Source organism: Alosa pseudoharengus, unplaced genomic scaffold (assembly GCF_046254945.1).
Source record: "Alosa pseudoharengus isolate Yale_2024_CS ecotype anadromous, Long Island Sound unplaced genomic scaffold, YU_APseudo_1.1 YU_APseudo_1.1_scf_7, whole genome shotgun sequence".
NCBI lineage: Eukaryota > Metazoa > Chordata > Actinopteri > Clupeiformes > Clupeidae > Alosa > Alosa pseudoharengus.
Window position 1 is genome coordinate 26,586,729 of NW_027468859.1, and position 14,359 is coordinate 26,601,087.

The 14,359-nt window shown below is 41.1% G+C and overlaps 1 protein-coding gene across 1 annotated transcript; it reads right to left on the reverse strand.

Moving 5' to 3' along the window:
* Window positions 1-200: 200 nt before the first annotated feature.
* Window positions 201-8,926, reverse strand: taf1a (TATA box binding protein (TBP)-associated factor, RNA polymerase I, A). The gene is made up of 10 exons (XM_076271829.1): window positions 8,451-8,926; window positions 8,163-8,326; window positions 7,822-7,935; window positions 6,951-7,149; window positions 5,472-5,593; window positions 4,910-5,068; window positions 2,636-2,702; window positions 2,271-2,415; window positions 1,786-1,940; window positions 201-514 (listed from the first exon to the last, which is right to left on the reverse strand). Exons 1-10 carry the CDS (start codon window positions 8,569-8,571, stop codon window positions 468-470), a joined length of 1,293 nt encoding a protein of 430 aa, XP_076127944.1. The 5' UTR covers window positions 8,572-8,926; the 3' UTR covers window positions 201-467.
* Window positions 8,927-14,359: the final 5,433 nt, after the last annotated feature.

Here is a 14,359-nt window from a genome sequence, read left to right on the forward strand (position 1 = left end):
GCCAAGTGGGTGAGTTTTACAAAAATAAAACTTTTAAAGATTTTATTATTCATGGTAGTTTTACAGGTAGCCTGTAAAAGTAGAGCCTGTGAAAGTGTGATCACAAATCCCTAACCTGACAAGGCACACATTTACGAAGTTTGTGTGCACATGTCTGTTAGTGTCTGTGTTTAGGTCAGTGTGTCTGTGATGTTCTCTCCCCCCCCCCCCCCCCCCCACACGTCTGTCAGATCTTTTTGGCAACCATATTCAACCACAAGGGTGGAAAATGCTTCACCACATCATGAGTGCCACCTTGTGGTAAAAATAATTCCAGTTTCTCTTCAACATTCCAAGACGTACTGAGGTGCCTACATTCATAGTCAGCTGACAGAAGCATCAATTAAGAGTTTTACAAAGGTAATATCTCCTGCCCTTCGACTCAACATGTGTCCACAGCGGAGAAGTCCATTTTTCTGTTCCCACATTCAGGCATTATCAGTCAACAGTTTAGCAGCTCTGCGGTACTCGGCATCTGGAGATAAAAAAAAGAAGACAACGCATATCTCATCAACTCTTCCTCTCCTGGACCAAGTTGGGGTTAAATTCATGGATTTCATTCCCTGCTTCCCACACAGTATTAAATGTAAGTCCCTTAATATTACGGTACACAAAGATTTTCAACTGAGGCACAGCACTCAAAGAATCCTCCATAGAAATGTATGGGGTAAGTTTGTAACTCCGATATGGTCTGCCCCTTCCTGCAATGTACAACCACATTTTTGTCCTTTTTAACCTTGTTTTAGTGTTTTTGGGTGAGATATTTATATTGTTCAATTCAGATTTAAACACAGCCTGGTGTACTTTTTTATATATCAATAGGACCTCATTTATGTATGCCTCCCCATTCATGTTAATAGGAAAATAGCTGCCCAAAATGACTGGCCGAAGCGCTTTACCAAGATGGCCGCGGCCGACTTTGATTAAACCAAGAGTTGAGCTCATTACATTTTTCATCTCCTGCATGACCATCATGTTTACACTGATTTAAATCAGGCATGCACCTCAAGATCTTGGACAGACAGAAGACATGGCCTGGGACATTCATTCATTCACTACATAGTCCACGACAGTTAATGAGTGAATGTCCCGAGTGGATGTCCCGAACACAGGCACATAGGCGTCATAAGGGGCAAGAGCGAAGAAGGGGACACATCTGCTATGGTGATGTCAGTTTGGCTACTTGCTCAGTGAACAGATGTGCAGTATAATAAAAGCAAGAGGCACAGGACACGCCGGAGCTGCGCAGGAGGCTGCAGCGTCCATACCACATTGGGTCCAAGTACCCAGGGGGACTTGGGTTCGAGTCTGAGCCGTGGTCATTTCTCAATCTCACCCAATAAAGGCAAAAAAAGCCCCAAAGTATACTTAAAACAACACCAAAGAGTTTTTTGTACCTTAAAATAATGTTTCCAAAATCGTTTCAGTGGTTCATCAACTCGTAACAGGGTGAACGGCACTTCTGCATTTCGCTTCACAACCCTCTATCGGCTATAACCGCACTATGCCAGATCGGGTAGCGGATCTGTAGTTTGATGGAATGAGACATAAGAAACTACAAATTTGACTTGCTTCTAATGCCGCAATACGTCTACTTTCATAAAATCATGCAACATACTCTACCTTGTCTGTGGACATTGTTATTTGCAAAGCCGATGCTGGATAAACAAATAGTGTGCGTGCGGCAGAGGAAAAGTGCTTTGGTGTTGCTTTAAAAAGAGGCAAAGGGCACACCGGCACACTCACCCTTCCCAGCAAGGTTGGGAACGACCAGGATCTTGAGCATCAGCAGGTCCTGGTCCACCCTGGCGTCCTGTCTGGCGTGGTAGGTTCTGAAGTGCAGCGGCATCCACAGCTCTTTCCTCTTATGCCACTCCTGTGCGAGTACGTCCCCGCGACACCTGACACGTTCAGAGACATCAATTTCAAAATGTAAAAATCAGATCTAAAAACTATGGAGCAAACATAACGATTATGACCTTTTACATGTTAAGGAATGAAATACAGAAATTCAACAGGTGTAATTATTTTTAAATTGTAGGGTCTAAAATATCCCTCGGTATGAATAAAAAAATCTATCTATCTATCTATCTATCTATCTAATCCCACTCATTTACTACACTGTCTAACCCAATAGAAAAAGACTAAAAGGTCTATAGATCAGCACTCCTCTTCTTGATTTTATATACAATTAAGCCGTTTGTATAGGCATACATTATAGCAATATTTACCTTTTCAACAGTGAGACAATAACGTCCCATAGGCACTTCCAAGCATAAGGGTTTTGCTTCCAGCTGATGTACTCAAGAAGGTCCATGATCACCTGAAGTGCCCTCTGAATTTTATAATCATCATCATCATCATCATCATCATTGTCTGCAAAAAGACAGGATACATTTCATTAGATTGTAAAGTGAAATGTAACACCAAAATCATTTACTAACTGCTTTACATGGAGTGCTAGTTAAAACTGGCTTCTGTTTCACTTCTTTTCTAGTAAACATGGTCAACAGAGCAACTATCCAAATGTTTTTTAAATTGTACAATATTAATGGCCAGAACTACACAGGATAGAAATGAGTTGAATTAGCAATACCTGAGTTAAGCAGAAAGAAGCAATATTGCAACATCAGCTTATGAGAAGGTACCAGTGCCTGCAGAATCTGTGGCAAACAGAAGTAGAAGTTTAAGTATATAAGTAAGTATATACAGCGGAGAAAATAAGTATTGAACACGTCAACATTTTTTTCAGTAAGTATACTTCCAGTGAGGCTATTTGCATGAAATTTTCACCAGACATTAGTATTAACTTAGGTAATCCACACATATAAAAAAAATCCAAACATTAATGTCCATAAGTAGAGTTATGAGTAAAAAAGTGGAATGCCACAGGAAAAAAGTATTGAACACGCCTACTGACATTTCTTAAATACTTTGTGGAAAACCCTTTATTTGTAATGAGAGCTTCAAGGCATTTCCTCTATGACGAAACTAATCAGTCAAAGTATTCAGGTGTGATTTTGGCCCATTCTTTTAAACAGATAGTCTTTTAATATTGAAGATTCCAGGGGTCCCTCTTGTAAATCCTGATCTTTAGGTAACTTCCAAAACTGTTCAATTGGATTTAAGTCAGGGCATTGATTTCCTTTCTCTGAAACCAATTGAGAGTTTCCTTTGCTGAATGCGTTGGATCACTGTCCTGCTGGAAGGTCTAGCCATGTCTCCTCCTCATTGTCCTGGTGGATGGCAAGATTCTCCCAGAAAAAAATGGCTCCATTCGTCATTCCTTCAACTGTATGAAGTCTGCCAGTACCATGAGATGAAAAACAGCCCCACACTATGATGCCTCCACCTCCAAACTTCACTGTTGGTATGGTAGTTTAACAGTGATGCAGAGTGCCATTTCTCCTCCAAATATGGTGTGTAGTATGACATCCAAAGAGTTACATTTTGCTCTCACCTGACCAGAATACATTCTTTCAGTATTTCATAGGCTTGTCCAAATGTTGTGTAGCAAACTTTCAATGAGCTTCGACATGTTTTTCTTCAGTAATAGAGTCATACGGGGTAAGCGTGCATAGAGGCCATGGCGGTGGAGTGCATTACCTATGATTTTCTCTGTAACAATGGAACCTGCTGCCTCCAAGTCTTTCTGGAGCTTTCTCCAAGTGGTCCATGGCTCTTAGGCTACACTTCTGACTATCCTTCTGACTTCTTGGTCAGAAATCTTGTGAGGAGATCCTGTACATGGCCGATTGATGATGCAGTGATGTTCCTTCCACTTGCAGATAATGGCTCCAATACTGCTTACTGGATGATTCTGAAGTTTATAAATGCATCTGTAACCAGTTCCATTGATATGTTTTGCAACAATAATGTTGCAAAGGTCTTGAAAGAGCTCTTTACTTTTACCCATCATGAAATGTTTCTTGTGTGACAACTTGGTAACAAAAAACCTTTTTATAGCTCATCAATATGTACTAACCCAGCTTATATTCATTTGCACAGATAGGAGGGATAATTACTCTCTATTTACGTATAGATTCCAGCTCGTTCCTTGCCATTCCTTGCCTTTCTGTACTGCTTTTTCTTAGCGTGTTCAATACTTTTTCCCTGTGCCATTCCACTTTTTTACTCATAACTCTACTTAGGGACATTAATGTTTGGATTTTTTAATATGTGTGGATTACCTTAATTAATACTAATGTCTGTAGAAAATTTCATGCGAATAGCCTCACTGGAAGTATACTTACTGAAAAAAATGTTGACGTGTTCAATACTTATTTTCCCCGCTGTATACTCTTTTGATCCCGTGAGGGAAATTTGGCCTCTGCATTTATCCCAATCCGTGAATTAGTGAAACACACTCAGCACACAGTGAACACACAGTGAGGTGAAGCACACACTAATCCCGGCGCAGTGAGCTGCCTGCAACAACAGCGGCGCTCGGGGAGCAGTGAGGGGTTAGGTGCTTTGCTCAAGGGCACTTCAGCCATTCCTACTGGTTGGGGTTCGAACTGGCAACCCTCCGGTTACAAGTCCGAAGCACTAACCAGTAGGCCACGGCTGCCCCAATCAGTTTAGAAATAGGCTATGTGATTTCATTCAGGATATTTGAACAGAAATATTTGACAGGCCTTGGTATTGGGACGTACTCTACTCGTGTTACAGACAATGGCTTGAACAAAATCTGAGACGGTGCAGCAACAACCTCATCTGATTTGACATGAAATGACTCGAACACAAACACAAATAAGAGAAAATTCGTTCAGATGTCGCTCCCTGCAAGAGTCCCGATGTTTTGTCGGTCAAAACAACACAAGATTCATTCCATCTTTAAAGAAAAGAAAGAACAGCATATATGCAGTACCTCCAGCACTTCCATTAGCTTCCTCTTAGGGGCATTGTTTCTCCTCAGAAACTCATACAGGTAGACATGGGCATTCGGATTTGCTGGGAATGCCTTGTCATATGCGTAATCCTTCAGAACCTTTTCAGCTCCTTCTTTATCATTGTAGAATTCGAGCATCTAAAAATACATTTTTGATAGGTCAATTTTATTGTGATTCACATAAAATATATTCTAATGATTAGAGAGGGAATATGTGACCTACAGAAACCCAAAGGGCCTGTTTCCCCATACATAGATTACTCAAACTTCCATGAAAATCTCCATGAAAAAAACTTTTTTGTCTAGGACTAAGCTTAATCCATGTATGGAAAACAGATACCAAAAGCTTTGATTCTAAAAGAAAAATAAAAAAAAACATAATTCTAAATGGACCACCGTGTCAGTGCCAGTTATTGGGCGGGTTTGAGCTAACTACAACAATAGCCACATTCTTTATGGTGTGTTTGCTAATGAGAACATTAGCTTTTGAAGAAACTTCTGATATACATGTAGGCCAGGGGAATGTACTGAGGTCGCTCACCTCAACGTAGGCGAGCACAAAAGAGTCCCAGATGCCAGGCGATCTAATGACTTCCTGTAGGGTAACAGAGGCTTGCCGGAAGTAACTGTGCATCTCTGGATTACTGCCATCACCATTGTGATCTGAAACATGAGACAAGAGGTCAAGGTTTAAGGTATAGTCTGAGGAGTTTTTTTTTTTAGTGCACAACAACAAAAAGAGGATGGGAAAAATCCCCAATATTTCTGAACATTATGTGTGCACACCTGATTTCTTTTGTTTCAGGTTAGATGTTTAATACTCTGCTTCATGTACAGAAGAAAAACTGTGTTTAACCAAACAGCTCTTTAAAACTCTTAAAAACAACTTTTTCCATTTTATTTAAGTTATTAATTTAGCTCATGCCATTTATGGAAGTAGAAATCCCATTAAATTTCTGTTTAGAATTTGATTATAAGCCATAATACCATAATCGTCCGAGGTAGATTTAAAACCAGCTATGTGATAAGGCAATTGTTTATGTTCATAGAGACGGCACAAGTTCATTCATCAACCTTGTTTTAAGAAAAATGTGTTATGCATAAGGCACAAACTAGAGCCAAAGTGTGTTTCTAAAGCCTAAAGCTAATAAGCTTAATCCAACCACCCAGTCACGCAAATTAGAATAACTCTTTTTCCATTGCAGTTTTAACAGTATCATTGCTAAGCAAATTACATTTAGAATTGAAGGCATGTATTGTTCAAGTCAATAACTTGACCACGTGGATAACTAGAGCCATTTTATCATGAAATGTACCACCCTGTCACATACCACCCAGTCATATTTCCCAATCATATTTCAATGTGAAAAAAAGTGTGCCTGAAATAAGCAAACATGTTTTTTGGGGTGATCATGTATTTAATGCTGTGGATAAATTGAAAAAAAGTTTAATTTTGAAATAAAAAAAAAAAAAAATTGAAAATTGCATAGTGGAAAAGGCACCCGTTACATAGAATGACAGAAAAGCTGTGTCTTTGATTGGTAGAGATCACCGTTAGCATGGAGATGTTTAGATTTCACCATTGTGTCTGTTGCACAAAATATTTACAGCACAATAACTTTAAAAAACAAACAAAAAAACAGTGAATAAGGCATTTGTCGAGAAGAAGGAGAAGTGCAAAACAAATTTACATTTGCGGGTGCAAATTTACAAAGTGCAAAACAAATTTAAGTTTCCGAGTGCAAATTTACAATGTACAAGCAAACAAACACGTCAACAAAATTACAATCTAAAACAAATGTACAACCCTGTGATCAAACACCTACCGAGGCATGCAGGGGCATTTTCCCCCTGTATCAGCTGAAACACACCCTATAATCAAATCCAAGGGGACTGACACCACATTCAAATTCTGTATGGAACTGGGTCTGGTTACGTCAGGCTACTACACTGGCATATGGCATCAAATACCATCTCAAATAACTAACATTATCAATAAATAATTACAGATTTGTCTCACCTGCTTCCTCTCCCAGGGATCTTCTGTGGTTCCAAGTGATGTAATCCAGGAAGCCGCGGTAAACACGGATGAGAGTCAAATCTTGTGACTGGGCAGCAGACTGTTTGCCATATCTCCAGCTCTCTGCAACGGATAACTGCCTTTTGGCCTCCTCAAGTTGCCCATTCTTTAGCAGATGGAAGGCATGATCTAGACTAATCTGCAGAATGAGGATATTACTTTGTGTGGAATGGAATGTTTAGATTATGTCTCACACCTGATATCCTGAACAAAACTATAAGAGGATGTCAACAACTCGGTTAAAACTCCCAGAAGAAGGCATGTTAACCGAGTTTTAACTCCCAGAAGAAGGCATGTAGCCGAAACGCGTTGGAGTTTTTTAGAAGGCTAACTTGACCAAGCCATGATAATAAAGGCTTTTTAACTTTTTCAATAGAGAGTGCCTTGGAGTTTCTTGATTCTTGGCATTTAGTTTCCCATCCAAAGAGCACCTCTGACTTAACCAAACTTTAGAGTCCAAGAAGCGCTCCTCTACCCCCATTCTTTAATTAATTAAGATTGTAGAGTGATTTCCAAGGGACCTCTGTAGATTTTGATTAAATAAACAAAAAGTTAATGGTAAATTCTCCCCCCACCCCTATCATTGAATAAAACTGAAAACTCAACAAATTTGTAGATCATATGATGTATTCATTACAGATATACTATATACTAATGTGTATACTGATGGTCAAACCAACCAAAAATCCTATATTGTTTGCACCTCCAAGTGGTCTGTGACGTAAGTTTGTGTGAAAGAATAAAACAAATCCAAAACAAGTTAAGCTATGCAAGAGTCGGTAGATGAAACAAGCCTAAACCACGTACATACCTTGGCAAAGTTTTTTACCCCAAAGTTTTTCATTCGTTCATAGAGATCAATTATGTCCTCAGGCTTGGAGTTGGGATGGTGGTGTAAAATCTCACAGCCAAGACGCCACATGATCTGAAGAGGAAATTTGTAGACATATCTGTTCAACATACTTACTTAATTAAGCGGTTCTTTCGAGTTACGGTTTGTATATTATAGTATTTGCTTATTTTCATTAGGCTATTGATCAATGATATTGCATTAACATTGTTGTTTATTATGCCTATTTTCCTTAATGCAGTCTTACCAATATTTTTAAAACAGCTCTGTGTAAGCTACAACTGTTTAAGCTGTAAAGATACCTCTGGTGACATAAGTTGATTCCCAGTAGAGGTGTCCTCAAGTGCTTGTGTATAATAAGATATATATTTAGCTGCGTCCTCCCACCGATGATGGAGCATAGCGTCCTTAATGGCCAAAAGGCAGAGCTTTATGGTCTTATGGAAACCAGACATGTTCGACCTCTCTGTGTTGAAATAAAAGCGCTTTTAAGCAAAAATGCTGTGCCTTTTATTGGTATTATTATAAAGCAATGTGACATACTGCTACCATGAAATGTGGATAAAGGGAGATGTCTGTGAAAAACCCACCTGGAAATACTGCTGGCGGCAAGAGCAAGGATGGTGTCAATTTAACGGTACCTCGACCCCATGTGTCATCATCAGACTCATCTGCACCTGCCACGTTCAGCTCAGCTTCGATATCGTCCATTGTGTTCACTGCCTAAACCGTATAGCCTAGCCTATAGCCTACCAGAGTTGAATGCGCAAAATACAACCAAACACAGAAAGTATATGCGAACACTGGGTAACGCCAAAGAGCGATAATCTTTTCCAAACTAGCAACGATTTCCTTTTCCCGTCTAGGGCATCCTAAAATTCAGCACTGTATCAAATCCTTCCACTTCACGACACTGCTCTCCACCGCCTCATGTCCCACTAGAAAACGGAATTCACTCAGATAACTTTATAATGACCTAAAGGACTTTAGTTCACTCCATAACGGAGTGGGAATAAGTAGCTCCCAAAAGGCCCAGAGAATGCAAGACAGTCCAGAAGTCTTCCCAAATTTCCTGTTTGTACCGGCTTTAATGCCTATTGGTTACTTTGAGTTCTTCTACGTTAAATGCGGCGAGGAGGAAAAGGGAAATAAAACACTCCCCCCTACTGAACATTGGTGGAAGTGTAGGCTACACTAACAGAATTAAACCAGAGAATGCCTAGACGGGCTCTGATTAAACTACAGTTTCAAGCGCGAATAAAATCGCGTGCAAGGCAGCATAGGGAAACCCAAGCTAGGCTATATAAAAATTTTATACAAATGTAGATGTAGATAGATAGATAGATAGATAGATAGATAGATAGATACTTTATTGATCCCTAGGGGAAATTCATGTATGGCCTACTGCTTCCTGCTGTGGAAATAAATGTAGACCTACAGTTTTATTGTTTTTAATGCTACTTCGAGCACCCTTTGCTACATCACCTTAAATCGCTCAATTGAGTTCACAAGACATCAGCGAATTACAGGCTATAGCCTACTACGAATATTGTGAATTAAGTTATTATCACACATAGGCTACTGTAGGCCTATAATTCAGTGTCATCACATGGCGCAGCAACGAAATTCTGAAACTGTGTGATGAGTAGGCCTAGATGACACAACAATGTAGGCCTAAGTGTACGTACGTCACTATTCCATTGCCATGGTGCGAGCGCTTCAAATATTCTTATAACTTTAGTTTCCGTCACTTGACAATGCGCCTCCTGCTTGTCAACATGGAAAGAAGAAATGGTAGATTTTATGTGATATTATGCCTAATTGCAGCTTTCTCCTTCACTGTAGCACAAGACGCAAGTAAGTAATCGCAGTCTGATAAATCTTTAAATGGTAAATAATATCATATTGTAGGCCTATAGATGTTATTTTTACACCCCAATGGTTGAAAGGTTAATGGGTCAGGCCTATGCTTTCCTTTATTATTTTCTCTAGATATCTTAGCTTAGCCTAGGCTAGACATTGGATAAAAGATTCCATTTGGAACAAACAAAGTAGCTATCAAACTATCAAAATCTATCTATCTATCTATCTGTCTATCGCTACCTTTTTTTAAATTGTCCTAGAATTGTTGAGAGAATTGCTTTAAAAAGCTTAAACTTGCATGTTGTTCGGCTAAAAATGCGTCAGCCAAATGTAGGCTAATGTAGAATACTGTAATGTAATATATCTATCTATCTATCTATCTATCTATCAACAATCTAGCCTATCTACCGGTATCTATCTATCAATTCAAGAGTAGGCTTAACCAATTGAAAATGTTAAAATTCAACTGACCTAAAGGCCACCAATGGTAATGTCTAAAACCAACCAATAGAAAAAGGTTTTACTGACATGTAATTTCATTAAGACACACCCACTTCTATTGACGCTTCCACTATTCATAGGCCAATTCTTATTGGTGGGCATGATGTGGGCGGGGCTACAAAGACACGCCCACTAGTCTACGGATATTCATCTCAAAAGCCATTTCTTTTGATGTCATAATGGCAAAGACACACCATCATATATTTCGTTTTTTAAGCATTTAGTACCACTTAACCCTGAGTTGCTTTGGAGAGAATGGCCATTGTAATATAATTGACATGGAAGTCGTTTTGGAAAAAAGTGTCTGCTAAATGAATAAATGTAATCCAGGTATAAAATATTTTGCATGTCACTTCCTTGACCTGGAGCATATCCAATCACATTGTCCAGTGACATAATTCGTCAACAATGTCACTTCCTTTGTTGTCAACCATCCCTGTCCCCTTCTCTTATCTCTCCCCAGGCTGGAAGCAGACCCCATGGGCTGATGAAGTTTGGGTGAGTATTAACTTTGTAGACTGCGTCGAACTGACGCCGTTAAAGGGAATGACAGATGTCATTCTCATTGGTTTAAATGATGTTACGCCCCAAACACACCCATGACTGATTAAAAATACCTAGGAACACCTTGTTGCGCCATGCGCTCGACGTTTGATAACGAAAACCCTCCCATGTGTGGACTGGACATCCTACTAAATTTGAATAAGCTTTTGACGAGTGACGATGCGCTTTTGACTGTCATGATAGGGCCCTCTATGTCAGAATGGGAAAGAAAGCTGATCTAAGCAATGTTGAGCTGGTGTGGTATTTCACAGCCAGTTACTGGGATTTTCACGCACAACCATTTCTAGGGTTTACAAAGAATGGTCTGCAAAAGAAAAAAACATATGCGGCAGTCCTGTGGGCGAAAATGCCTTTTTAAAGCTATAGAGGTCAGAGGATTCAGATTCAGATTCAGATTTTATTTGTCACATACATACAATGCAGTGAAATGTTACAATCGGCTCCATGCTAAGTAAAAAACACACAAACTGACACAGAAACAACACACCGAAAACAGTAACAGACAAGAAACAATACATTCAAGATGTCAGGGGAGTCTCTCAGTCATTGCCGCCAGTGTACAGTATCTGTTTCCTGAACGAAGCAGAGAGAACAGACCATGGTCTGGGTGGCAGGGGGCTTTCAGTATTTTTGTAGTCTTGTCCTTGCGCCGCTTGGTATAGATGTCCCCTAGGTTAGGGAGTTGCCCCCCTATGGTACGTTCAGCTGACACAGAGCCTTATGGTCCTGCATGGTGGTGTTTCCATACCAAGCGGTGATGCACCCAGTCAGGATGCTCTCAAGGGTGCTGGAGTAAAAGCTCTGCAGGACTGTTTTGGATGCTTTGAATTTCTTCAGCCTCCTTAGATGGTACAGTCTCTGCCTGGCAGGAGAATGGGCCGATAAAGTAACGTCCATAGATCTGAGTTGTCATTGTTTGCCATCTGTGTACATGTGTCTGTTATAGACTACCCGAAGGCCTTCAATGCAGCACGCCGGGCCTTCTGGCTTCCGGAGACCTGCACCGGTGAGTACTAATATCATAGAGTCATGTTAGTGATGGGTCTTAACATAAGGTGCTCTGTGTTGTTAAACAGTGTGGGTCCACAGTCTTGGGGGGCAGATAAACAACAACACATTACATTTATATAGCGCTTTTCACGACACTCAAAGTGCTTCACAGTGATGGGGGAACCTCACTAATCACCACCAATGTGCAGCACCCACCTGGTGCACGGCAGCCATTATGCACCAGAACGCTCACCACACACCAGCTTGGGGTGGAGAGTGAGGGAGTGAATGAGCCAATTACACTGGGGGGATGATTAGGAATGAGCAAGGACACCTACTCTTTGCGATAAGTGCCATGGGATCTTTAATGACCATAGTGAGTCAGGACCTCGGTTTAATGTCTCATCTGAAGGACGGCATTTCCTGCAGTACAGTGTCCCCGTCACTGAACTGGGGCATTGGGATCGATATTTTTGGCCAGAGGGAAGAGTGCCACCTACTGGCCACCCACCAACACCTCTTCCAGCAGCAGCCTAGTTTTCCAAAGAGGTCTCCCATCCAAGTGCTAACCAAGCCCACACCTGCTTAGCTTTAGTAATTCAGCAAAGACCATTGGTCTCGCTGCTGGCTCAACCTTAAAGCAGTGTCCACCAAGATCTGAGTTATCATTGTCTGCAATCTGTGTATGTGTCTTTGTTATATGCTCAGGGCCCAGGGTCTTCGCCTGAGCCTCAGTGGATGAGGGACGCCAAAGCTCTATGCATGTCTGCTCTGGGCTGCGCACCAATGTTCAGACAACCTCCTCCATTCAAACACCCTTCCATTGGACCTGCCCCACCCAATGGCCCGTCTCCTCATTTGACTGGAGCTAATGGACCCATGATATGGGACTCCCAAGCTCCAATGATGTCCACTGAGGGCCTCGGACAACCTCCTCAAGTCAAACAGCCGTCCATTAGACCTACCCCACACAACGGCCTGCCTCCTCACTTGATGAAAGCTAATGGACACAGGATGAGGAACTCCCAAGCTCCAATGATGTCTACTGAGGGCTTCAGAAAACCTCCTCAGGTCAAACATTCCATTCCATTGCATTCCATTAGACATGCCCCACACAACGGCCTGCCTCCTCACTTGATGAAAGCTAATGGACACAGGATGAGGAACTCCCAAGCTCCAATGATGTCTACTGAGGGCTTCAGAAAACCTCCTCAGGTCAAACATTCCATTCCATTGTATGCCATTAGACATGCCCCACACAACGGCCTGCCTCCTCACTTGATGAAAGCTAATGAACACAGGATGAGGGACTTCCAAGCTCCAATGATGTCTACTGAGGGCCTCGAACAACCTCCTCCAGTCAAACAGCCATCCATTAGACCTGCCCCACACAACGGCCTGCCTCCTCTGTTGATGAGAACAAATGGATCCATGTTGCTCTGTGGACCCATGCCTCTTGAGCCGCGGTTAACACCACCGCCTCATGTCTCAGATACATCGTTCAGACCACCTGCTCCACAGTGCAGTAAGTGCAACAGGGCTGTTCATTTGTTGTTGTCACTACAAAACATTCTAATGTTGCTTGTTTAATGGAACTACCTCAGGCAGCAGAATTAAAGTAACAATGCTAGAACGTAAACTGGATATTGAATGATGTTAGTAAATGAGCTTGATGAGATTATGAGTTTCATTGACCATAAATCAGGAGCAAGGTTTGGGACAATATGATGTGTTTAGTAGGGATCCTGTGTAGTAAATCCATCAAATCCCTTTTTCTTATACCGGTATTACCATGATGGTAACATTTCATATGTTTTGTCTTGTTTTCTTCTATGAGGCTCTGCAGAAACATCTTTTATACTTAGCTTTGACATTGGACTGAGAATGGCAAGGAAAGACAGCTTTGCTTTGGCTGTACTCCCACAAGAGGAATGTCTTGCTTATGGTAAGTGGCTAAACTACATGAACTATCTTTATTCTCTCCCCTAAAGCCATGTACTTTCAATGTGAAACACACATTTCTTAGGAGGCTTCCACTGTAGCTCTTTGCTCCTTCCACTGTAGCTCTTTGCAACCTTTAGGCCTGGGCTTGTACTGTACCTTAAAACCAGGGGGTAAGGATTTGAAGAGTTAGCTTTAGCCAATTAGCATCATAGTAGGCCTCCACCATCTTTACAAATGGGGGCTAGGATGATCAGCCTATCCCCATGAACAACATAATTTGTGGCCATCTGTAAGGAGGCCCCTAATTGTTTTTTTTTTTTAAGTATCTTGACGCACTAGATATTTGGATATTTTTGGTCGAAGTAGCTAGCCTAGCAAGGACCTGGATAATTACTTCCTCTCTCTAGTTCTGTATTGCCCAAATATGTACCTGAAGTTGACTGAATGTATTGCAATCCCCGTCTGATGCTGGTCCACTGGTGATGTGCTCTTCAGGAACATCTCTCACCACTGTTGCAAAAGAGGAGATTTTTGCCTTGGCAACTCTGCCAATTCAACAGTGTCCAGTCACACCTTGTAGTGGTAAGTACCTAGTGTATGTGGCCAGTAAGGTTTTTTGTAGCCTGTCACTGAACCT

Coding starts and splice junctions, on each gene's coding strand:
- taf1a (XM_076271829.1), bottom strand. CDS start 8,571: ATGGACGATATCGAAGCTGAGCTGAACGTGGCAGGTGCAGATGAGTCT. Junction 7,936..8,162: donor ATCAACTTATGTCACCAGAG/GTATCTTTACAG, acceptor TTTCCTCTTCAG/ATCATGTGGCGTCTTGGCTG. Junction 1,941..2,270: donor ATTGTCTCACTGTTGAAAAG/GTAAATATTGCT, acceptor TGAACGTGTCAG/GTGTCGCGGGGACGTACTCG.